The 26,896-nt window shown below is 39.8% G+C and overlaps 1 protein-coding gene across 10 annotated transcripts; it reads right to left on the bottom strand.

The window, feature by feature from the left end:
• Positions 1-349: 349 nt before the first annotated feature.
• On the bottom strand, positions 350-24,474 carry LOC143031700 (uncharacterized). 10 transcript variants are annotated; one of them, XR_012967028.1, is made up of 5 exons: positions 24,049-24,178; positions 5,897-6,093; positions 3,081-3,178; positions 2,921-2,970; positions 350-592 (listed from the first exon to the last, which is right to left on the bottom strand). XR_012967028.1 is itself a non-coding variant. In XM_076195894.1 (2 exons), the coding sequence occupies exon 2, from the start codon at positions 9,061-9,063 to the stop codon at positions 7,573-7,575; it is 1,491 nt and encodes a 496-aa protein (XP_076052009.1). In that variant the 5' UTR covers positions 9,064-9,207; positions 24,191-24,474; the 3' UTR covers positions 6,373-7,572. The 10 variants fall into 10 exon arrangements, 5 of the variants coding, with proteins under 5 accessions (XP_076052009.1, XP_076052016.1, XP_076051989.1 ...); XR_012967027.1 differs by having other exon boundaries at positions 2,875-2,970; XR_012967024.1 differs by lacking the exons at positions 350-592; positions 24,049-24,178 and adding an exon at positions 24,191-24,474 and having other exon boundaries at positions 1,996-2,970.
• Between the last annotated feature and the right edge of the window lie 2,422 nt (positions 24,475-26,896).

The following is a 26,896-nucleotide window of genomic DNA, read 5'->3' on the forward strand; positions in this document are numbered from 1 at the left end:
ATTTCATTTGTTATGACAAAACTCTTGAGCAAAATTCTTAAAAAAAAATTCTATTTGCAGGGAGAATTATCTGCAGTGTCTCCAGAAGTTACGGGAACAACTCAGCTGCTTGAACTGTGTGAGCAGCTGAAGGAGGACACCAGTGGATAAATCAATTCATTAGTTGTTTTGAAACTTTGATATATACTGTATGTAGCATCTTCAATGAAGTGTTTCTTTTACTCCAAGTATTCTTAGTTTTACGGAACTGTAAGGGCTTGAAACATGCAACGTAAGAAAGGAGGAGTTTGTATTTACCTAGTTGTATTTTACAGGACGAGAGCTATGCTTGTAGTGACCTGTTTTCGTATTTCTCCACATCCAGTTTATTCTTAAAATCGTGTATAGTTTTGGCACTCACTGTTTCTCTGTTTAGTTTGTTCCAGACATCAATCACTCTATGTGGGAAGCTATTCTTTTTCAGGTCTCTTCTGTAGCTGTCCTTCTTTAGTTTCTTTTCATGTCCTCTTGTTTCTCTTCTGTCCCACTTTAACAAGTCATCTCTATCGAGAATTTCCATCCCTTTCATAATTCTGTGTTTGAGATGAGGTGCCTGAGAAGTATGATAGGGGTTACTAGGCTGGATAGAATGAGAAACGAGGAGATGAGGAGAGTGGGGTGGAAAAGGAGTTGGGAGATGGGGTCAGTAACAATTAACATTATGCATTGTTAAAGGTTTTTTTTTTTTAAGACCTATTCTTTGTGTGTGTGTGTGTGTGGGGAGGCACCAAGTTGCTTTAACATATGTTGGATGTTGTCTAATAACAGCTTAACCCATAAATTGTTAGCCCAGTGTTTAGCTCAAATGCTGGCATAGTCTGAATTTCGATTTTTTGTTTTTTGCATGTGTCATAACATAAAATGGAGGTGGAGCATCAAAAAATTATTCACAGTTGAATATATCTGCATCTGTGACCACTCGTCAGTGTAGGATGGGTCTCGTGCATGAAGATTTTCAAGAAGGGATATGTTTTTGGCAATGTACTGCTACCTGAATAGACATATGGGAATGGATGCAAAGAGGAGATGGTACGAAGGGGTGATTTTGCTGACAGCATTGTATGGGGCAGGAACATGGAACATAAGAGAGGAAGACTTTAAATGTGTTTGAGATGAAACACCTGAGAAATATGGTAGGGGTGACATGGCTGGATAGAGTGAGAAACAAGGAGAGCTGGGGTGGATGAAAGAGTGTTGGGAGGGTTTGTTGGACACATGGAAAGAATGAGTGAAGAAAGATTAGTAAAAGAGTTGTGGAAGAAGTGAACATGAAGGGGCGACCAAGGATGATAAAATGGATGGGGTAAAAGGAGCATTGGGAAAGAGGGGAATGTCTGATGGGGAAGGAAGGTAGAAGACAAAGGGTGAGTAGAGAGAATGGTTGTGTATGGATGATGCTGCGATGCATGGAAAGGAGTGGGTGGGGGGTGAGGGAGTATGTGTGAATGATATCTTGATGCAGCCCAAAGGGATTTTCCCCCCGTCTTCTCTTTTCCTGGATGAGGGGGTGTCGCCGATTAAATAAAGTGGCCCTACTGTGGATGTGCTGTGTCTTGCTACATTGTTTCTGACCCAGGGTAGTGGGTGAGATGCAGGGATGACCCATCATCCATGAGGAGCCAAGAAAAGAGGAAGGGAGGGAGGGAGGGGTTGTGAATGGGAGTGGAGTATGTGGGGATGAAATGGGTGGGAGTGGATTTATGCCTTTGACTTTAGCTATCCCTTGTGCATACATACATATACCAAAGGCTTTTTCCCCCCTTACAAGGAAGGTAGCCAAAAAGAAAAAGGCATAAAAACCATTCCCACCCAAAATACACTCCACTCCCCTCCACCCTCTACCCTCCCTCTTATCTTGGCACCTCCTGGATGATGGGTCTTCCCTGCATCCTGTCCACTGCCCTGGGTCAGAGGCAGTGTCGCAAGACACAGCACATCCACAGTAAGGCCACTTAATTAAATCGACGAGGCCCCCCCCCATGCAGAAAAGGAGATGGGGAGAAATCCCTTCGGGCTGCGTCAAATTTTTCTCACACATACTACCTCACCCCCCATCCCTCCACCCATTCCACCTCATGCATCACAATATCATCCATATACAACCCTTCTCCATTCACCCCTGTCTCCTGTCCTCTCCCATCCTTCCTCAACAGACATTCCCCTCTTCCTCAAAGCCCCTCTCACCCCATCCATCCATCTCATCCTATGTCGCCCCCTCATGTTCACTCCCTCCACATCTGCCTTCCATACCTCTTTTACTAGTCTTTCTTTACTTATTCTTTCCATGTGTCCAAACCATCCTAATACTCTTTCATCAACCCTATCTCCCAACTCCCTTACCACCCCTGTTCTCCTCGCCTCCTCATTTCTCACTCTATCCAGCCTAGTAACCCCCACCATACTTCTCAGACACCTCATCTCAAACACATTCAAACTCCTTCTCTCTTCCTCTCTATGTTCCATGTTTCTGCCCCATACAGTGCTGTTGGCACAATCACTCCTTCATACAATCTCCTCCTAGCATCCATTCCCAAATGTCTATTTCTCATTACACTTTTTAATCCACCAAGACATTTACTTGCTTCTCTCAATCTACATTCTACCTCCACCTCTACTCCACCCTTTCCTACCATATTCACACCCAAGTATCTAAAACTATCCACTTCCTCCAGTCGCTCTCCCTTAATGCTCACTTCCAGTCACCAACTTCCTCAATTACTCCTCTGATTCTACTACAAGCGCAGTGTCGTCCGCAAACAACAGCTGGCTCACCTCCCACTTTTCTCCATTTTCTTTAACCATCTCCAATCCCTGACCCACCACCCTTGCATTTACCTCTCGCACCACCCCATCCAGTCAAACTGAGATGTGATGCACCAACCCTCTTGAGTTTATCAAATGTTGTGAAAAGGATTCCTGACTGCCTCAAACCTGGGGAGAATAATCTAGCATTAGATACTTTTTTCTTCTTCTCTCTATTCATTCTGTTTAATTACAAAAGATGAGCTGGCTATAATGTGAGTGAAGGGATGCATACATACCTGCTCCAATTGCAGTTCAAATGGTTCATCCTTGGAACCTAAAATACTTTCTATGTTGTACAATGATGCATGAAGCATGATAATACAGAAGCTGGCTCCTGTTTGATAAAAAAAAAATTACTTCAGCTAATACTCCTGTAGACATAAATTATTTCTGTTGCAGCAATATACAGACATTGATTTTCTTTACTCATCAGCTGATACTGCTACATACATCTAGGGGTGTGCTGATTAATCGGCATAGGCAAGAATAGTCACTTTTTTGGTGAATCAGCATATGCGAAAATCTGCATTTTTTTTTAGAAAGGGATTCGCCATCGGCCGATGATGCCAATTCAGTAATTCACCTATTATTCACTGTTCTGGTGGTTGCATAGGGCCATGCAGCATATTATGTGCTATACGAGATACCACTACCAAATAATCAAGGCTTTAGCACATAGCATCACAACTGTAGGGATTGAGGTGGCTAGGAATATGTTGTGGTAGTGTAAACCTACACTACTGCCATAACACATGTTTCAAAAATATAGTATGCAGAGGTGATCAAATCTGCAAACAGGAAGGCATACGACCAGAGAAACTTTTAAGATGGCAGTAAATATTAGAGCAAATTATATTAATTCTATATTTTATTTTTGTATTTCTTATATAAAATTAAACTTATATATATATATATATATTTTTGAAACAGCAATGTTTCCACAAAAGAAATTATGTGAGAGTAATATGGGAGTAAATCGTCCAGGCATCCGTGGACTGTCAATTTTACCTGCTTATATATTCGAAAAATTGGCAGACAGATTTACTCCCACTTTGCAGCATTTTATAGCCAAATGAATCATTTATAAAGATTTTTTATGTATTTTGACATGTAAACACTTGACAACAACAGCTATGACTTTGACTCATGTTTAGATGATTTATTGTCAAAATCACAATCACACAAGTCAAATTTGGACATAGCGAAACTTCAACGAAAAAAAAAAAAAGAATATCTTCATCTCTTCTGACACTACAAAGCAAAGTTGATCAATTTTGCTCCCTCCCACTGGAACCACGTGACTTGGATTCCTTGAGTTGATGTAGAGCGAGAAAAAAAAAATCCTTTATGGAACAAAACAGACACGGCTTTTCAAAAAAAAAAAAAAAAAAAAGGGGGGAATATTTTTTTTAGCCGTTTCCCGCATTCCATGTATCAATTATTATAGAGACTGAGTTAGGTTTAGTCTTTACTATTAAGATAGGATTAAGAATTGGATTGATGCAGTTTACACTCTGTACATGTGCTTTATCAAAACCATGCATGAAATGATTCAAGTTACTTGAAGTTAGTAGTTACATCAAAATCTATGAAACAGGTAATGTCTACCTCTTTTTCAACCGACAGAGAATAATACAACCATACATTGATACGGTAATCATAAAGTGGTCAATCAATAAGCACTTCATTAACTTCATTCAATCATCAGCATCTAACAGCTCAACGACTGGCAGGTATAAATCTACAGAGATTATGAAGCAAGTAAAAATCATATTTTAATTACTTCATATTAAAAACTGATATACCACAATCATATAAAGTGGAATTGGCATTGGCAACTAAGAGTGAATAGGAATCAGCATCGGTATCGGCATCTAAGAGTGAATAGGAATCGGCATTGCCATAAAAAAAATCACCCGTACATACATCATTATTTCTTTGTTATCTGAGAATATTTAGTGATAGAATTTCATCCTGGCAGTTAATAACATCTCGGTACTTGACCACATTCCAACCAAAATATGGGTGGTGGATGGGAGTGGAATGAGTGAGAGTGGGTGCATGCCCTGGCTGGCTACTTTCCATATAAGAGGGTGGGGCCCTTGGTAGAGAAATAGATGACTGATGATTGATTTGGTTGAACTTTGTGAACTCCCCCCGCCGCCCATGTCAGGAAGCTAGGATGGTGCTCCTTAAAGAAGCCTTTGTAGTATGGTCCTCCTATTTAATGTAGCACACCCTTGGTACAACTCACGGGTGTCAGGGTTTGAATTGCCGTCACCACCTTGACCTCTGTCACAAGTAGTGATGCTCTCTCTTGCTCGGTTAGTGAGCATCTGTTAGACAGATAATATTAAACAACTTCATATCTACACATACCTATACATACCAATGGACCTTCCTTCCCTTACAATGGTGGCTGTGTAAAATCAAATACCTGCCCCACACACATCCGAAGCCCACTCATGACATCTTCTACCTTAGGCTCTCATGTTCAGGTCAAAGGCAATGCAGCAAGACAGAACTTCCCTGGCAGGGGTTAACAACCAAAGCTAGTTTACCCACAGCACTATATTATACGACGTCACCCCCCCTCTCCTCATCCACTCAGAAAATCAATGGATCAGACAAGAACATCCCTTGGAGCCATGCCATTCCTTCATCATCCACCTACAGTCTCTCTCTCTCTCGCTTCACTCCTACTTATGGCATTCGGTTTTCCTTGCTCAGTAGTACACAACATTCTTCTTGCATCCAACACTCCTTTCACTCCCATCCATCCACCCACCTCCTTCTTGGTCTTCCTCTTAAATGTGGATGACAAGAGAGCTATTGGATAGGAAAAATAGAGTGCAAAGGTGATTTGGGCATATGGAGAAAATAAGAATGGAAAGATTTGCCAAAAAAGTTTGGAAAGCAAAAATAGAGCGACACTACTGTATATGGTTAAAGCTATAAATTCAAGAAGAGAGAAACTTAATCCTGTAAATGATATCTACATACATTTCTTTAGTTTATGAATACCAAAATGTCAAATTCCTTTCCATCTTACCAAGAACCCACAAGAGGATGACCTCAGCTCCAGCCCACTAAAAAATGGGAAGGGACACGATTCCCATAATGGCATACTGGTGGACAAGGGGGACTTCATGGCCACCAATAACCAACATTTTTTCAGCATTCTTCATGGATATAATATGCCATCCACCCAAAGCAGCAGCTAAACCAATTTAGAGGAGGGATCTAATGCTGCAAAAAAAAAAAAAAAAAAAAATAGTTTTAGTATTCAACATACAGAACAGTGATTAGATAGTATTCAAAAAAATTTTTTTTGTCAGGTAACAATGAGGAGCTTATATGGAAGGGACAATGTCTTTTTGAAGGGAGTGGGATGGGTGTATCTTTTGACTCAGCAGCCACCCTTGCAATTACTGTACAAGGGGGGGGGGGAAGGGCCTTTTGGGTCTCCCTGTAGCTAAATGCAGTATTCTATGAATCTCGAAAATGGGCCAAGGTAAAAACAGACCATACAGATAACAAGATGTTTAATGAAAAACCATAAATGCACATACATACAAATGTATACATACATATACAGTAAAAGCTCTCTTGTCCAGCATCACTGGGGCCAAAGGCATGCCGGATACTCGAAAATTATGGATACTTGAAGGGGTTGCTAAAGTAAGTGAAGGGGTACAGAAATATGTCTACAATTTGCTTAAAAGTGGCAGTCTGCCGACAAGATTGACTAGATAAACACCATATGAGGACGGAGCCTTTATTTGTACGACGTTTCGCTTATTACAGCTTTTTCAAGTACTTGAAAAAGCTGTAATAAGCGAAACGTCGTACAAATAAAGGCTCCGTCCTCATATGGTGTTTATCTAGTCAATGTCTACAATTGCCCCCTTAACTCACTATTAATGTCAGTGAACATATAGTATCACATACCGCAACATAAACAAAGCATCACATGATTGCGGCGTCACCACCTCACTCGCCAACATACAGTTCATCACTATACACTAACCTTCTCTGTACTTTTCTGAAGGGGTTACTAAAAGAAGTGAAGGGTCACAAAAACACTGGATATTTGAAGTTGCCGGATACCTGAATGCTGGATAAGAGGGCTTTTACTGTATACCAAGGGCATTTTCCCCCTTATAAGGGAGGCAGCCAAAGTCAAAATGAGCAATTCCACTTCTGGGGCATTCTCAGTCAGATCAACAAGTGCCTAGCACCCTCACCTATCAGATTTTGCTGAAATTCTAAGGTTAATCCAAACAACTGTTGAGGAGATATGACTTCAGATATTTTGAGGTCATAACTAGGCTGATCAAAGTCTTAGTTACATAAATGTATATATATTTACAATCAGACAAGGAATCCAAATATCAGTGTTTTTGAACTCTAGGTTGAAAAAAAAAAATCCACTTTAGCAAAAATCTGAAGTCATGATTTGACCCCTGGGGTATCAAAATTGAAAGAAGAAAAAATTATATATATATATATGTATGTGTGTGTGTACAATCAGTAAAAAAATTATGCTGGTATTTTTCATATAATTAACACAAGTGAGCGCCTTATTTATACGTATATTGTCTGTCAACTGTACATATTTTTCATACTTAGGCCTTTATCTAATTAATTACAAGCGGAATCACACATGTCACATTTGAATGGTTTCTCTTCTGTGTGGGTCATCATGTGACTTTTGAGGAGACCCTTTTATGAGAAAGCAGAATCACACATGTCACATTGGAATGGCTTCTCTCCTGTGTGGGTCCTCATGTGACTTTTAAGGTGACCCTTTTGTGAGAAAGCAGAATCACACATGTCACACTGGAATGGCTTTTCTCCTGTGTGGCTCATCATGTGACGTTTGAGATCACCCTTTCGTGAGAAAGCGGAATCACACATGCCACACTGGAATGGCTTCTCTCCTGTGTGGGTCATCATGTGACGTTTAAGACGACCCTTTAGTGAGAAAGCGGAATCACACATGCCACACTGGAATGGCTTTTCTCCTGTGTGGGTCATCATGTGATGTCTGAGATCACGCTTTTGTGAGAAAGCGGAATCACACATATCACATTGGAATGGTTTCTCTCCTGTGTGGCTCATCATGTGACGTTTGAGATCATCCTTTCGTGAGAAAGCGGAATCACACATGTCACATTGGAATGGTTTCTCTTCTGTGTGGGTCATCATGTGACTTTTGAGGAGACCCTTTTGTGAGAAAGCAGAATCACACATGTCACATTGGAATGGCTTCTCTCCTGTGTGGGTCCTCATGTGACTTTTAAGGTGACCCTTTTGTGAGAAAGCAGAATCACACATGTCACACTGGAATGGCTTCTCTCCTGTGTGGGTCATCATATGATGTTTGAGATGATGCTTTTGTGAGAAAGCAGAATCACACATGTCACACTGAAATGGCTTTTCTCCTGTGTGGCTCATCATGTGACGTTTGAGATCACCCTTTCGTGAGAAAGCGGAATCACACATGCCACACTGGAATGGCTTCTCTCCTGTGTGGGTCATCATGTGACGTCTGAGATCACGCTTTTGTGAGAAAGCGGAATCACACATATCACATTGGAATGGTTTCTCTCCTGTGTGGCTCATCATGTGACGTTTGAGATCACGCTTTTGTGAGAAAGCGTAATCACACATGTCACACTGGAGTGGTTTCTCTCCTGTGTGGGTCATCATGTGACTTTTGAGGAGACCCTTTTGTGAGAAAGTAGAATCACACATGTCACACTGGAATGGCTTCTCTCCTGTGTGGGTCCTCATGTGACTTTTGAGGTCACGCTTTTGTGAGAAAGCGTAATCACACATGTCACACTGGAATGGTTTCTCTCCTGTGTGGGTCATCATGTGACTTTTGAGGAGACCCTTTTGTGAGAAAGTAGAATCACACATGTCACACTGGAATGGCTTCTCTCCTGTGTGGGTCCTCATGTGACTTTTGAGGAGACCCTTTTGTGAGAAAGCGGAATCACACATGTCACACTGGAATGGCTTCTCTCCTGTGTGGGTCATCATATGATGTTTGAGATGATGCTTTTGTGAGAAAGCAGAATCACACATGTCACACTGAAATGGCTTCTCTCCTGTGTGGCTCATCATGTGACATTTGAGATAACGCTTTTGAGAGAAAGCAGAATCACACAAGTCACACTGCAAAGGCTTCTCTACTATGTGGGTCATCATGTGATATATGTGACAATCGTTGGCAAAATATAGGTCACACTAGAAAGGCTTCTCTCCTGTGTGGGCCATCACTTGATGTTTAAAATGAGTTGTGAGATAGCCGAGCTATCGATGCTACATCGGGTTTTCTTTGTTGATACCTTTCTGAAAAAAAAAATGAGATTAACTTTTAGAGATATGTAATAGTAGGATTGTTGGTGTTTTGTACACAAACCATTTCATACATGCCATCCTCTATTATAAGTATAGTTTGCCTAAAAACACATAGTAAAATCGATTATCAAAGTGGTCAACTGGTCATTATAGCGGTGTTTGCTTTGTTAGCCTAGTTGTGGGTTGAAATTCCATACTTCTCTCCTACTCAAAGGAGTAATTATTAATTACCTACGATGCACCTCGTAGAGGCAACGTCACCTGCATGGAGGGGGGGGGGGTTAGGGTAGACTCAAACCTGCCCTTCAACCAACCAGTACTAAAACAAACTTTTAAGATTATCTTATCGACTAACGGTTTATGTCTATAGTAATTGCATGTCTGACATGAGAGAATGTAAACACTGAACACGTTTGATACGTCACCTTATCTATATCTACCAATTTGGCAGCGGCAATCAGAACCAATGAAAAACTACACCAATTGAAGCAACCTTTAACGCAGAGGCACACTACTTGCTTTGCTGTCAAAATCTTGCGCACATCACATAGGGAGTGTTTTGCAGATGACTTTTTGGGCTAACGGCAATCAAAAAGGAAGACAAAGCGTCCCGCCGAACTTTCTATGTTAACAAAAGAATAAATACAAATGCAATTTGTACAAGTGAAATACACACTTGCACGAAAAAAGGAAATAAATTAAATCACGTTCATACACACTGTGACCTTCGTTCACCCTGTACTCTCTCACTTTATCTTTTTCTGCCATTGTGTTCCTAGTGCCCAGGTATACTGGATTTAAGTCTATGCACCTATTTACGCTAATCTCTTTTGTCGTCCACACTTCTATGAATAATCTCCTTTTCTTCGAGTTGCCTCTGTGCACCACTGTCGCTCCTTCTTGGTCAACGTTGTGCTGTAGTTCGTTCATGTGTTAATAAAGTGCTGAGGCTACATCTTTCCGTTTAATTGCCCGTTTATGTTATTCAATTCTAGTGGCGAGCTTCTTATACGTTTCTCCTATGTAATCTGCATCACAATCCAAACATCCAATGCGGTACACTACGCCCGACTGCTGAGTGGGTGCTTCCATGTCCCACCCCTACACCAAACCACTTTCAAGTTCAAAGGACTACAAAGGAGAAGCATACCGACAGGAGACCTTTTGGTCCATAACTCGGTCGGATGAGAAAAAAACAAACATGAATAGATAAAAAGGTAAAGTTAGATTATAACCTATCAGGTAAATAGTAAATAATAAATGGACAGATAAATAATAATAAACAAATTGAGAAATAACAACCAATAGTGTGAAATAATGTCACTTTTAATGTTGTCAATTCCCTTCAGAATCTTAGACCTGCATCAAGTCACCTGAGTCTACGCTTTTTAGGGAAAATAGATTCATATGTCTTAATTGATTTTCGTATAATTCCTTTTTGATATTTGGAATCAGTTTTGTGGCTCGCCGTTGTACTCTTTCCAATCTGTCAATGCCTTCAATGAAAGTCGGTGACCATAAGGAAACGGCATATTCCAATTGTGGTTGAAGTCATAAGATCACGCAATCAGTTCTGGAATCTTGTTTGCTTTCTCAGAGGCTGAAATATACTGTTTAGATGATTTGAGATCGTTACTGATAATTAGCCCGAGATCCTTTTCACTATCCACTTTTGTTAACGAATTTATAAAAAAAAAAAAAAAAAAAAAAAATTGTAATCGTACTGTTATTTTTACCTTTGTGCATAACCTTGCATTTGTGTAAAATTCCATTAGCCACTTTTCAGACCATTAGTTTAAGTGATCATTTGCCATTCCACAGTTTTGTATCACCAGCAAATTTGGACACGATAGATTTCAGTACGTGGTCTATATCATTGATATATACTATGAATACAAGTGGCCAAAGAAAGGAACCCTGAGGAACTCCACTTTGTAAGAACATCTTTGCCTCTGCGAGTTCGGTGGATTATATCAGAAACATAAAGGTCATGACACCTAGAAAAGAGAAACCAAGTATCAAGAAAGTGGTACCCCAGTTGCTTGAACTGTGATATCCTCTCATTGATCCTTATGGCTTTAACACAGGCTGTACTACTCTTGTAAAAAAAAAAAATCTTGACTGCTGTTAACAGCTTTCCTCCTATCCCATACATCTGTAAAACCTCCCACAGTGCCTTTCCGTCTACCCTGTCAAAGCCCTTTTCCAAATACTAAAAGGTCCAAAATCATCTTAACCCTTTGCTAAAGCTTCCTCACATATCCGTCTTACCACGAAAATCAGACTTTGCACATCACGTAAACGCTCTCAATGAGCAGACGCTAAGTCATCGACTTGAACCCAAGTTGCTGGTTCCTTCTGAGATTTTGATTTCTAATAACCAAAGATGCTCCCCGGGTGAATTGAACTTGCACTTGATCGCACATTTGTTTATTGTTTAACTTTACCCATTCATTATTTACGTTACTACTATTTCTATTTATTTGTTCATTTATAGTTGTTTTCTCCCACCCGGCCTAGTTATGGGCCAAAAGGTCCCCTGTCGGCATACTTCTCTTTTTCAATCCTTTGTAAATAGAAATGGTTACCCTCATAAACATGTATGCACATCACACCCACACCGTTGACAGTGTCCCAGCCCTGTCTCCCAGAGCAAAATACTGCTTAACACGCCGCCTAACCTTGAGGTGCACATGCATGTATCCGTGCTACTCGCCAACAACCACCACTTGACTACTGTTAATGTTGGTCACTGATTACTTAGTTGGTCATATCAATACACAACCATATGCAGTTCATATATTGGAAACTCCCCAAAATTGGAAAACTGCTCATTATAATGGTGTTGGCTACTACCCTTTTCTATTCTTTCACTACAATGTAAACAAACACATAGTTGCCAGATCAACTCCGACATGAGGCACTGTCCAATCCGTGTACCAGCTATAACTGTTGGCAATATTACAAACCAATACCGAAGGTATCTTGCCCTGAGACTCACTCGAGGAAAGACATTACATAAAAACATAGTCAAAAATAATTCTATACAGAACTGTCAGCGACACTAGAAAAATGTGATATTTGAGAGCACTCCTTTCTGAGTAAGCTGCGTCACACAGGTCACACTTGAAAGGCTTCTGTCTAGTGTGGTTCATCATGTGACGTTTGAGGTGCTCCTTTCGTGAGGGAGTTGCATCACACAGGTCATATTGGAAAGGGTTCTCCCCACTGTGGGTCATCATCGCGTGGTATTTGAGAGGACTCTATTGTCAGAAAGCTGCAGATTCACACATGCCACATTCGAAAGGCTTCTCTCCACTGTGGGTCACTGTGTGATATTTAAGGGCACGCTTTCCTGAAGAAGAAAAAAAACTGCTTTACACAAGTTGCATTTGAAAGGCTTCTCTGCAGTGTGGGTCATCATGTGTTCTTTAAGAAAACCCTTTCGTGAGAAAGATGCATCACACAGACCACATTGGAAAGGCTCCTCTACAGTGGGTGTCATCACGTGATATCTAGGAGCACTCTTTCGTGACAAAGTTGTATCACACAGGTCAAGCATCAAAGGCTTCTCTCCAGTGTGGGTCATCATGTGATGTTTGAGATGATCACTTCGTGAAAAAGATGCACCACACAGGTCACATTGGAAAGGCTTCTCTCCCGTGTGGGTCATCACGTGGTCTTTGAGAGCACACTTACTGTCCTGGCAAAACTGTATCACCCTGTTCGCAATTAAAAGGCTTCTCTCCAGTGTGTGTCATCGCGTGATATTGTGTCAGACGCCTCACCAGACTCTATCATATGATGAATATACGAGATCTTAGTATACCCTTTCCCAGGAAATTTTGATATTTACCCTCGACCTGAAAAATATATAATGCTTGACATCCAACTTTTAAAGAGCATGTAATACGAGCAACACGAGTTTATACAAATACAGTCTGGCTTCAACCAAAACGAAGTGGGGGAGGGGAACAAATAACTCGTATCAAACGAGCTTAATGGGAGAAATGAAAGGCTGAATAAACACTTCAAAGAGATCGATGGCAGGCAAGAAAAAGGGGGTCTGTGTATAATGTAGGATACAATGGCATAATTGGAAACAATAACCTTTGACAAACTTTCACAAAAGTCCAAATTGTAAGAGGCTGGGAGGAAACTAAAAATAAAAACTATAGAGAGTTGGGTTGAAGACGGGTAGGTCATTTATAAACAATAGCCCGACCGAGCTGCGTTACGCCTTTCCATCTTGTTTGTAAATAACAGCCAGGGACCTAGAGTGTACATTTACAATATTGCTGACACGACATTCCTTTGTAACTTAAGTGAGAATTATGCAGGGTCTCGAGATTATTCCAAGTAAACAATATCGCCGTATAGACTTGAAACAAAGAATCTGATTGGTGAAAGGATGGAGGAGAAAATTCAATTGGTTCACGAATGTAAAATCACGCCCTTTGGGGAGAATCTTGAATATAAATTGATCATTGTACTAAGGAAATCCTTATGTAACTGCAAAGATCACGTAGAATCTTGCATATGTGTTTTTGGGGGGATTCATTCATTTGAAGAACCTCAAGGAGAGAGCTTTGTGTACAATTCGATTTACCATAAGATATAGAAGATTACTACATTTCCTTTCTCCTTGACAAAAGACTACAGTAACTAAAAGAAGCGAGTCGCCATTTCCATAAGTGAGTACCCCAAGGGCGGCAACAGCGGCAACGAGTAGCGGCACCGAGGGAAAGAACGCACGCAAATAAAACATCTCCGAAGAGAAGCACTCAACGCACGCAACTAAAACATCTCCGAAGAAGAAGAACCTTTAACGTACGCAACTAGAACGCACGTAATTTAACGCACGCAACAAAAACGTCTCCAGAGAGAAGCACTCAACGCACGCAACTAAAGACTACATCTAAAGAATTCCGTGCGACATATTACGTGCTTGCACATGTATTGGTGCAGCCAAGCATTCATCGTACGCAACGTCTTTGAAGAACTAAACAAGATAATTTGTCTACAAAGAAAATGCAAGCAACTACTCACAAACTCCAGGCAACAGACGGGACCACGTAGTGCACGTAAATCCCCACCCTGGTACGAGGACGAGCTACTTTGCATCACCATTGTTAAAAACTCTGATCCACTTGAACACCTCTATTAGATCACCCCGCACTCTGCGTTTTTCCAGAGAGTGCAAGTTCAGGTGCCTAAGCCTGTCGGGAGGCAAATTTCTGAGTCCATGTATCATTTTGGACATTCTTTTCTGTACTGATTCTAGTGAATTGATGTTCATTTTGTAGGACGGAGACCAAAACTGTACCGCATAGTCAAGGATGGGTCTAACTATAGCTAGAGTTTAATAATTACCTCTGCCCTTATGTTCGTTACCGTCCTAGCAATGAAACCTAATGCTCTGTTAGCTTTATTCCTAGCGCTAATGCACTGTTTACTGGTTTTAAGGTCCGGACTCACTAGAACTCCCAAGTCTCTCTCACACTTAGTTTTCTCTAAAAGCATGTTATCTAAGCTCCATCTATTTTCGGGGTTGTGTAGCCCTACGTTTAACACGCTACATTTAGAGATATTGAAGTTCATTTGCCATTTCACCGACCATGTAAATAATTTGTTACGATCATCCTGCAGAATCTCTGCGTCGTCTCCTGACCTAAACAGGTGTCCTATTTTAGTGTAGTCCGCAAACTTACTAACTTCATTATTTATCCCCCTCATATTCACTCCTTCCACCTCTGCCTTCCACACTTCTTTTACAAATCTTACTTCACTCATTCTTTCCATGTGTCCAAACCATCCTAATACTCTTTCATCAAACCTATCTCCCAGCTCCCTTTCCACCCCCGTTCTCCTTCTCATCTCCTCAGATAAATCAATATAGCCTAGTAACCCCTATCAAACTTCACAGACATATCATCACAAAAACATACAGACTCCTTATCTCTTCCTCTCTCATGTTCCATGTTTCTACCCCATACAGTGGTGTTGGTACAATCACTCCTTCATATAACCTCCTTTTAGCATCCATTCCCAGATGTCTATTTCTCATTACACTTTTTAATCCACCAAGGCATTTACTCACTTCTCTCAATCTACATTCTACCTCCTCCTTTTCCTGCCACATTCACACCCAAGTATCTAAAACTATCCAATTCCTCCAGTCTTTCACCCTTAATGCTCACTTCCAGCCTGCTGTCACTCTCTCCCCTTGTACATCTCATCACCTTACTTGTGCCCACATTTATCTTCAGCTTCCTTCTTTCACACACCTTCTCAAACTCTGTCACTCACTAACTTCCTCAATCCCTCCTCAGCAAACAACAACTGGCTTGCCTCCCACTTTTCTCCAGTTTCTTTAACCACTAACCCACTACCCTTGCATTCACCTATCACACCACTGTAACCCATGTAAATATTGTATATACTGTATATATATATATACAGTATATATATATATATATATGTATATATATATATATATATATATATATATATATATATATATACATATATATATATATAAATCATATACATATACATATATATATATATATATATATATACATATATATATATATATATATATACATATACAGGTATATGCACACACACACATCAAGTAACGTAGATGTCGTAACACAAGAGTAAAATAAAACTTAAACCCACTCTCGGAGAAAGATAAGCTGAGATATAGGGTAAACTGTATATTTCGATCACTGTGGTCCTCTTCAGCAGTTACAATTATTGGGTACATAGACAAGAACGTATATACAGAGGAGAAAGCTACAAAAGGGAACTAGGTAAACTTCAAGTGACGTGCCCTGAGTGGGGCTGCATTTTTCCAATCTATTCTGTGATCTAAAAGACTTGAGTGGAGGAATACAGCTGAGTTTTCTTGGCCGTATTTTCATGAATTTTTATGTTCTTTTATCCTGGTAAGTAGATCACGTCCCGTTTGTCCCCAGTACATTTTATCAAAATCAAGACATGGTATTTTTTTATACTCCGGGGTTGTCTTTATTAGGAGTTCTGTGATAGACATTAAAAAAAAAAAAGTGGTAAATTTCCATCACAGAACTCCTTGGGTGTTATTATGAGATTATTTGCAGGAACTGAAAATATGAGTCATGATGAATATCATTGTAGAAACCCGACTTTCTATTTGTATCACAATTGAGTAGGACATAGAACACAGGATTGTAGAGGAATGCCAATTTTTTTTTGTATTCACCCAGAAACAGGAGTAAAAACCCCAGAAGACACAAAATAAAACAACACTACAGAGCTAACCTTAGAGGGACAGACGTTATAGTGTACTGAAAAGGGATGACAAAGAGAACAACAACACAGGAGATTTTTTCTCTCTCATTTACTGTAACAATTGGAAGGACTTCTGTAGGACACATCATTGTGAGTAAATTTATTCAAAAGACCTATTCAAATATTTATTGATACAGGATCTGTAGTAAATGTTATAACCAGTAAAATGCTTGAGTTACCTATGTCTGAAAAGGGATATATGTGTTTCTTGCCATTGATTAATTATCTGTCAAGATTTTGTATTTTACAACCCATTCCAAATAAGAGAGCCGAAACAATTGTTTCAGTAATATATGAACGAATCTGTAATTCCACAGCTCCCAAGATCTTAGTTTCAGACAATGCTGCTGAATTTAACAACAAAATCTTGGAAGAATTATGTAAGTTATTTAAGGTAAACAAAATTAATATGCAAGTCAATTATCCTCAAAGTAATGGATCGGAATCCTGTGTGTCCTGGAATCCTTTGTGCAAAATTTAGTTGTTGCAAATTCTGGTCATGTCCTCCCTTCTCCCAATGCCCCAACTTGTAAGGATAATTAACTCACCTAAGAAAGATTGTAATTTCCAACCTTTCTTTGGTGAAGTAAAGATACCATTCTATTATCCCTTGTAAACTGCACACTTAAGTGTTTCTTCAATAATAACAGAGGTTCTTTTCGCTTCTGAATTTAGATTCAACCTGTACAAACTGATGCCCTTCCCAATGAAAGTAAACAATTCAATTTTTGAACTTGACACACCAGTGATAGATTCACTAGATTACATCTTTTCTCTAGATAACTTAACAGAGTACAATCTTTAATGATAACCTTAAAAATTGTAAGATCCCTAACAATATTCTCTACCTGTGCCATGCTTTTATTTATTTATTTTAGAGTATGACAGAAAATTTTGAAAGCAATAAAAAAGATGTTTTGGAAGGAAATTAAAAGAGGAAGAGGAGGTGAATTAAGTAGAGAAGAAAAGGTAAAAGGTGCAGATGGAGAGATGATAATGGAAGAGAAGGCAGTGAGAGGAAGGTGGGCACAGTATTTTAGGGAGTTGCTAAATGTGAAGGAGGATAGGGAGGGAAAGGTAGTTGCAGTGGGAAGTGCTAAGAAAATGAGTGATGAGTGAGGAAAATGGAGGAGAAATAGGGAAAGATGAAGTGGAAGCAGCTGTTAAGATGATAAGAGCAGGTAAGGCACCTGGGTTGGATGGATGCAATGCAGAATGTCTGAAGAAAGGAAGTACAGTTATGGTGGACTGGCTGGTGAGGTTATTTAATGTTTGCTGGAGAGAGGGTAGAGTACCGGAGGACTGGAGGAGTGCCTGTATAGTTCCGCTTTACAAGGGAAAGGGGGACAAGTGTGAGTGTAGTAGTTACAAAGGGATCAGCTTGTTGAGTGTAGTTGGGAAGGCTTATGGGAGGATCTTGATTGAGAGGATTAGGAGAGGAACAGAGGGAGTAATTGGTGAGGAACAGTGTGGTTTTAGGACAGGTAGGGGTTGTGTAGATCAGATTTTTGTGAAAAGACAGATATGTGAGAAAGCTATAGGAAAGGGGAAGGATGTTTTTTGGGCTTTTATGGATCTGTAAAAGGCTTATGACAGGGTAGACAGGAAGGCACTGTGGGAGATACTGCAGATATATGGGATAGGCGGAAAGCTGTTAAGAGCAGTCAAGAGTTTTTATGATTGTAGAGCTTGCATTAGGATTAGAAATGGAGAGAGTGAATGGTTTGAGGTAAAGGTGGGACTTCGTCAGGGGTGTGCTATATCACCCTGGTTGTTCAATTTATAATTGGATGGGGTGGTGCGACAGATGAATGGAAGGGTAGTGGGTCAGGGGTTGGAGATGGTTAAAGGAAATGGAGAAAAGTGGGAGGTGAGCCAGCTGTTGTTTGCTGACGACACTGCGCTTGTAGCAGGATCAGAGGAGGGATTGAGGAAGTTAGTGACAGAGTTTGAGAAGGTGTGTGAAAGAAGGAAGCTGAAGATAAATGTGGGCAAAAGTAAGGTGATGAGATGTACAAGGGGAGAGAGTGACAGCAGGCTGGAAGTGAGTATTAAGGGTGAAAGACTGGAGGAAGTGGATAGTTTCAGATACTTGGGTGCGAATGTGACAGGAAAGGGAGGAGTGGGGTGGAGGTAGAATGTAGATTGAGAGAAGTGAGTAAATGCCTTGGTGGATTAAAAAGTGTAATGAGAAATAGACATCTGGGAATGGATGCTAAGAGGAGGTTATATGAAGGAGTGATTGTGCCAACATCAATGTATGGGGCAGAAACATGGAACATGAGAGAGGAAGAGAGAGGGAGTCTGAATGTGTTTGAGATGAAATGTCTGAGAAGTATGATACAGGTTACTATGCTACAGTAGATAGAGTGAGAAATGAGGAGGTGAGGAGGTGAACAGGGGTGGAAAGGGAGCTGGGAGATAGAGTTGATGAAAGAGTATTAGGATGGTTTGGACATATGGAAAGAATGAGTGAAGAAAGATTTGTAAAAGAAGTGTGGAAGGTGGAGGTGGAGGGAGTGAATATGATAGTGGGTGTCCTAGGATGAGATGGATGGATGGGGTGAAAGGGGCTTTACAAAAGAGAGGAATGTCTGTAGGGGAAGGACAGGAGAGGACAGAAGATAGGGGTGAATGGAGAAGGGTTGTGTATAGATGAGGCTATGATGCATGAGGGGGAGTGGGTGGGGGATGGGGGGTATGGAAGCATGTATGAGAAAAAACTTGACGCAGTCCGAAGGGATTTCTCCCCATCTTCTCCTTTTCTGCATGAGGGGACCAAGAGGGGGTCACTGAATTTATGAAGTGGCCTTGCTGTGGATGTGCTGTGTCTTGCGACACTGCTTCTGACCCAGGGCAGTGGACAGGATGCAGGGATGACCCGTCATCCACGAGGTGCCAAGACAGGAGGGAGGGAGGAGGGTTGAGGGAAGTGGAATATATGGTAAATGAAATAGTTGGGAGTGATTTCTATGCCTTTTTCTTTTTGGCTACTCCCCGTGTAAAGGGGAAAAAGCCTTTGGTATATGTATGTATTTTTATTTTATTCTATTCATCCATTTATTTATTTATATTTTTATTTTTTATTTATTTATCTTTTTGCTCCATTAAGCATTGAAATAAATTTTGTGAAGTTTCACTAGCTAAGAAAATGTCTGTAATACAGAATTGTCACTACAAAAAGGATATTTGTAAACCGGGTTACAGAATATCATGACAATATAAAATCGGTAAAAAGGAAGTAAAGAAAGTAGTGAGTTCTGAAAAAGACCTTGGAGTGATTATCACAAAGGACATGGCACCTGAAAAACAGATAGAAAAAACTGCTATGACCAACAAAGGGGGCCTTTACCTACTTGGACAAAGGAATGGTAAAGAAACTAGTAATCACACTGAGAAGGCCAAAACTGGAGTACAGTATGCAGCAACATTATGGACACCCAATGCTAAAAAGAATATAAAGAAAATTGAAAGAATATGAACAGCAATTACGAATATGGCCCCAACAAATTCAAAACTGTCATATGAAGAGATTGTTAAAGTTGGAAATGCCAACTCTGGAACAAAGAAGAAAAATAGGTGACCTACTGACCATTTATAGAATCATGAGAGAAATGGTCATTAATACAGAAACTGACAAGTTGGAAAGGATATGCAACAAAATGCCACATGATAATGTCTACTATCCTACATTTTCTTGCTTATCATTATAAAACAATTTTTATAGATGTAGAATAAACAATTCAAATGCATCAAGGATAAAATCACCATTATATTTTGCACTTCTATTTCATATATTCATTAAAACCATACAAAAATTAAATGGATATATAGTATGATAACAAGAATAGATCAATTTCTTTTAAACCATTAAAATTGTCTGATTAGAAATGAAGTCTTAAATCAGAGTATGACCAAAATAATATAAAGCCATCATGCAAGTATGAAAAGCGGAACAACTATTATTGTATTTTTCATTTTATTTTTATTTCATTATTATCATTATTATTTTCTTGGTTGGAAAATAATACCTCCTCTGTATGGACACCCATTAATTCCCTAAAAAGGGAAGACAATAATGTGGCCAATAATTGCACAGGATGCAACCTGCCAACCTACATAGAAACGTCGGAGATGGGAGTAAAAGAACTTTCAAAAAAGCCTCCCAAGATCAAATGAGGAATTCTTTGCAGGTACCAGTTTCAACATCTGAAAAAACCAGTCCCGGCTACAGGTTACACAGAATAAGATAATTAGATTCATACCTAAACCTACATCAACGTAGTCATATTGGTATTGAAGAATTTAGCAAGGTAGGAATGTTACCAGTAAAATATTGTGTCCAGCAGCTGAAACTAAACCAGGTTTACAATGTCATTCATAATTCTGCTCCCTCATATGTGAGCTGTAATTTTACATTATCGGCTGAGAACCGAACCCGGAACAGTCAAGAGTCTCTTATTGTACCTAATGCAGGTCCCTTCACCAAAAACAGTTTTCACTTCACAGGTGCTCAACTATGGAACTCACTAGCTGTGTCCATTAAGAAGACAAATAGCAAGGTTACCTTCAAGAAAAAAGTCAAGGGTTACTATATGTCTCAGCTATGGACAGAGAACAGCCTTGATTTTGTGTACTACTAGCTTAGTGAGGGATACCTGATTCCATGAGTAATACCATCCATATCTGCGTTCACTCATAACTGTTTCTGACCTCCCCTCCCCCCCTTTTTTCAGAAGTTTAGTTCAGCATAACAATGATTGATGTTTACAAATTGGTTTCCACCTTTGTTTTGCCAGTCATAATATGGCATATGTCTCAGGTAGGTTCCGAGAACAGTTATGATCTGACCTCTTTCCTCATTCTCCTTGTTGTTTTACTCATTCGAGTACTGGTCCCCTGTACCCTACCTCTGGTGCTTCAGGTTATAATGTACTACTCATAGTAATTGCCCACTCCATCCTGAGATTCAGGTAAAATGTTAGATTTAATTAGTACGTAACCCTAGCTGCAGTGTAGGATTCACTATAACTACATGTTGTTACAGATGTAGAATATTGTAGTATATCATTAATGGTCCTACTCTGATATAGTACTCACTCATACATGTTGATACAGATGTAGAAAAATGCAGTATATTATTAATGGTACTACTCCGTTACAGTACTCACTCATACTGTTTTGTTACAGTTTAACATTATTTTGTTGTTCCTTTGCCTAATGCAATGTTCCTTTTGGATGGTGCTCAAATATTTGGACTCAATGTTCCTATGTGTACAAACATTTCAGTAATATTAGCAAAACTATAACAATGTTTATGTGTCATATGTGTACTGACTGGTATTACTCATGAGTGTCTCTGGTCCCCTCAACCCCCTATGTATGTTTGTCCGTGTGACTTAATGTAGAAAAATTACCTGATGAGGACCACAATGGAAATAAGCGTTCATGCTTTTTGTGTTATCCTCGGCAATTTACATTTATTATTTCGAACTATGTGTTCTTGTCATTATTTGCACTTCATGTACATTGATTTATTGCCAAATAAAGTCTATCTATCTATCTATCTATCAATTTGGAACATCAACATTTTAACGTCATCACCTTAATTTATTTTAATTTTATATGTACAGTTTTCTATTTCTGTATTAGGAAATAAAATAGAAGTGCAAAATATGCAATTGTGTTTTTATACAGGGATTACCTTTGTCTTGTGGCATTTTGTACATAATACCTGACTTAAGAAAATATCACCTTACTGGTTTACAAGAGCTTCACATAATGAACTTGAGGTAAATTAGGTGAAAAAATAATGTATTACATTATCCAAAGTCACACTACACTTAAGGATGTAAATCCCAATACCCACAAAACACCCAGCAGGCTATTAGATTTGATTTTTTTTTTTTACAACAGTTTTCCTGTTGACTTCATTAAATTGGGTCTTTTGTTCCAATCAGAAAACACCTGTTTGTACCAACCCCAACCCCCATACCAGTCATGTCTGGGGACTGCATTGGGAAATAAGTATTTAGAATTAAAGAGGAGTGCAAAGACAGTGATTAATGAGAGAAACAAGGACAACATTGTTCAAATAAACAATAAGACAAGCAGTTTTCTCCAATTCTGACCATACCTAAGATTAGAGAACACAATCACAGTAGGGTTCACTATTCTTTAAAAGATTATTGGGTTCGTTACTCTTTACATTACTATAATCAGGTTTGCTGTTTTTGATATAGATATGTTGGGTTCGCTAATCTTGACATTATCTGAATTAGGGAATACTGTGGGTTGGGTTATGTTATGTTGGGATAGCCATTCTTTAGATGAGGATCATTGGTGTCACTGTTCTTGACATGATCCATATATTTTTTTCCCAACAGTTTTCCTGTTGATTTGACCAAATTGGGTGTTCCATTTCAATTGGAAATCACTTGTTTGTACGAAACCCCCACCCCCATCTGGGGACTGCATTGGGAAATAAGTATTGCAATTTAGAGGAGCATGCAAAGCCAGTGATTAATGAAAGAAATGACAACACTGTTCAAATAAACGATAAATCAAGCACAGTATTCTCCTACTCTGACCATATATAACCTACCCAGTCCCTCTCTCCCTCATGGCAAATAGATTTTTCAATGGTATTTGTTCATTTTGTTTCTTGTATTCAATACGAGATAAGTTAATACAAGATCATTTTCATTCTCTTCCATACATATATATCTTTTACAATAATGTAGTTATGATTCTACATAATTTTAGGTATTCACAAATATGTTTGCCAGTCTGCAACCCTTCCCTATATCATCTGCTAGCCCATGTTTAAATACAATAAATTCATAGTAACGTCAGCAACGATTTTCAAAACACTAAGACGAGCATCTTTACAGTTACCAACAATTAGGTAAGGTTACATTATGTTAAATCTCAAGTCTGCAATTCTTACCTGTATCACAATTAGCTTTATCATTCTCAGTATTTTCAACCCCAGATATGAATAGTACCACAAATCAACAGTAACATCAGCGGTGATTAGAAAAGACTAGCATGCATCTTAACATATACCTAATTCTACACCTAAGTCAAAATTCTTATTCAGTACTTGGAATTGTTGTAAAACATCAGCATATACCGTTAACTACTTCCTAGTTCTTAAGGGGCTATTGTTATTTGACAGCCCCCTCTACAATTTTTGAAACGCTGGCTTTCTTTCAACAGAACAAGACCTAATTTGATCTCATTACTAACCTACAGCATTCTAAAGTACCCAACACCTAGACAGCTACAGCCATAATGGACTGCAACTTCCAGGCATCAATCTAATCATGTAGGCACTGTCTGGCAAACGCCTACAATAATCTTTTCCTTACCTGTGTGGTTTCCTTCTTTGCTTACAACTTTCGTGACGCAAATGTCTAAACTATTTCAATTTTTTTTCAAATGTACAAAGGCACTTTTAGAAATGCTTTGACATGGTTTACCCCTACTTACCGAAAATATTTGTTCTGAAGAGTTTATCCAATAAATTAGTACACACACACGCACAACATCAAAGTCCCAGTCGAGTGAGAGTGAATGTGAAGTGCGTGCCTCATATAAGCGAAACCCCGCAAATCCAATTTCGTAAACAAACCCAAGCGATCAAGCGTCGAACGCACAAAGCTTCATGGCCGCTGCCTCCGCCCAATCACATACAGATATTTGCGCTTCGTGTGGCGCGGACGGAGACATTGATCACACCACAGGCTGCAATGGATGCCCTAATTGGATCCACTATCTTTGCAAGGGGCTTCCCCTATATCAAATCATGTCTTCATAAAAACAAACAGAAAATGCACGTGTAAAATGTGTTTTGATAAGATATACGGGGACGACGACGTAGCGATGAACGAAACAAAGGAGGCGGAAGACGCTTTAATTTGGCAGGAAAAAAAAAAAAATCCCAAAAACGATCAAACTGACAAGAGATATCAGTGCCTCCCTGAACGCATCAAACCCACTTTCACCAACACATACAAGCGACACACCAAAACAAATAACTCAAACAAAGGAGAATATTAGTGAAGGCCCAAGTAGTACAAGTACACACAGCATACTGGACAACAGTACAATACCAAACAAAGAATCTCAATCAGAGGGAAAGATGAACGAAATTCTAGGCAGTACGCCTACATCTAACCAGGAATCTCAAACAAAGGAGAATGTAAAGGATAATCTAGGTAGTACACCAGAAAACCTGAATTCCAGCCAGACTGATATAGTTAAGTTAACCCCAACACCAATAAGGGATGGATGCCCCTAAACCGCCCACGGCTAACCCCAACCCGAAGGAGAAGAGGGACACACCTGGTACCTCGATTGCATCTGTCCAGTACTCTGCACCGTCTAACACAGGGCCATCCAGTGAATCCCCAAACAAAGATGAAGCCAAAAGCATGCAGATACTACTTAAGGAATGAATGTAAATATGGTGTAGTGGGTAATGGATGCAAAGAGTCACATCCAAAAATCTGCCAAAAGTTTATGAGGCATGGGCTAGACAAGAGGTCCGGATGCACTTTGGGATGGAAATGTGTTAACTTCCACCCCTTTGTATGCAGACGCTCTCTCCACAAGGGAACATGCCACCAGAGGAACTGCAGATTCCCTCACGTAAAGGAAACCCAGACCCAGAGACCACAAGGAATGGATAATGACCAAAAGGTACAACCTATAACCCATTCCCGACGACAAGCAGCTCCAGGTCCACACAAACCTACCACATCACAACCACCAACTGACCCAAGTATACCTAGCACTGGTGCCGACAAAAGCTGGTAAATAAACCAGGTCCAGGATTCAGTAATAGAACGCCAGACCAATATTACCCTAGCCCCAGCAACATCCACAGCAGACCAGAGTGCTTTTTTAGAGCGTCTCATGGAACGAATGCTAGCACTAGAAAAACAGTCACAAATAATAATGACGAGGCTACTGGTCCAAGCGGACGACCACGAACGGAAGCTGATGGGGAGGTGGAGCTGCCACTAAACTGTTTCTTTGTGGGTAACATCAGAGGGCTTTACCCACAAAGCAACCAGTGTAAAGTACCAGTGCTCGAAGAGTTGGCAGCAGAAGAGAGGACTACCTTTATTACCCTCACAGAAACTCACCTTAACGAAGCTATCCTAGATGCAGAAATTAATATTCAGAATTTCACCCTATTCAGAGCTGATAGGGTGGATAGAAGTCATGGAGGGGTAGCATCATACTTATGGGAGGATTTAGCAGCAAACACCGAAGTTCTTACTGCCTTCTCAAATAAACAACAGAGTTGCCAGCTGTACATGTAAAGAAGCTCGACCTAATCATTGCAACCTTGTATCGACCATCAAACACCACAGAGGAAATGTTCAAAGAAGTTTAAGAAAAATTACAACCACTCCTTCATCACCTGCCATCCCCCTACACTGAAGTCATACTTGCAGGCGATTTTAACTTACCAATAATAACCTGGCCCTCTAGGAATATACGAGGAGGAACGACAAATGAACAGAGGCAAGCAATGGAAATGATCAGCCTAGCCGATATAGCCTATCTCAAGCAATTCATTGAAGTTCCAACAAGAGGCAACAACATACTTGATCTACTATTCAGTAACAACTATGATCTAGTACATGCATATCAAGTTACCAAGACAACAATGTCTGACCACGGTCTTATCAAAGTTATGACAACGCATTTTACTAAACAACAAATAGCTCAACAAAAGGCACACTTCCCTTGTTCCTCTCTCCAAGACCTGAATTTCTTCAGCAAAGATATAGATTGGGACGAGATTAGAAAAGAACTAGGCCGGACCGACTGGGTAACTCTTTTCCAAGACAAAGACGCTGATGGAGCCCTGGACATCCTACAGAGAAGATGCCTCCTAAACCAACAAATACTAAAAAACGAAGAAAAATTATTCCAAGAGACAGGACAAACTTGATGAAGAAGAGAACAAGGCTAAAAGTCAAACTCCAAAAGACCACCCACCTACCAACCACTACTAATATTCAAAGAGAACTCGAGGAAATCGAGGGAAAACACATTCAGTCCTACAAAGACCAGAGGGCTCAAGGGGAACTACGAGCAATCTCTAATATTCAAATGAATAGCAAAGTCTTTTACTCATATGCTAACAAGAAACTAGAGAGTACACCAACCATAGGACCACATATAAATCCAGCTGGGGAAATCGAGAGCGACCCATTCAAAATAGCAGAGTTGCTCAAACAGCAATACAAGAGTGTGTTTAGCCAACCGAAAGGTAATCGATCCACACACCTTCTTCAGCGAACCCCAGGAGACGCCACAC

Source organism: Oratosquilla oratoria, chromosome 1, assembly GCF_046742065.1.
Source record: "Oratosquilla oratoria isolate Oo_2021 chromosome 1, ASM4674206v1, whole genome shotgun sequence".
NCBI lineage: Eukaryota > Metazoa > Arthropoda > Malacostraca > Stomatopoda > Squillidae > Oratosquilla > Oratosquilla oratoria.

Bases quoted from the DNA above. Each gene is read 5' to 3' on its own strand.
- LOC143031700 (XM_076195894.1), bottom strand. From the start codon at position 9,063: ATGATGACCCACATAGTAGAGAAGCCTTTGCAGTGTGACTTGTGTGAT.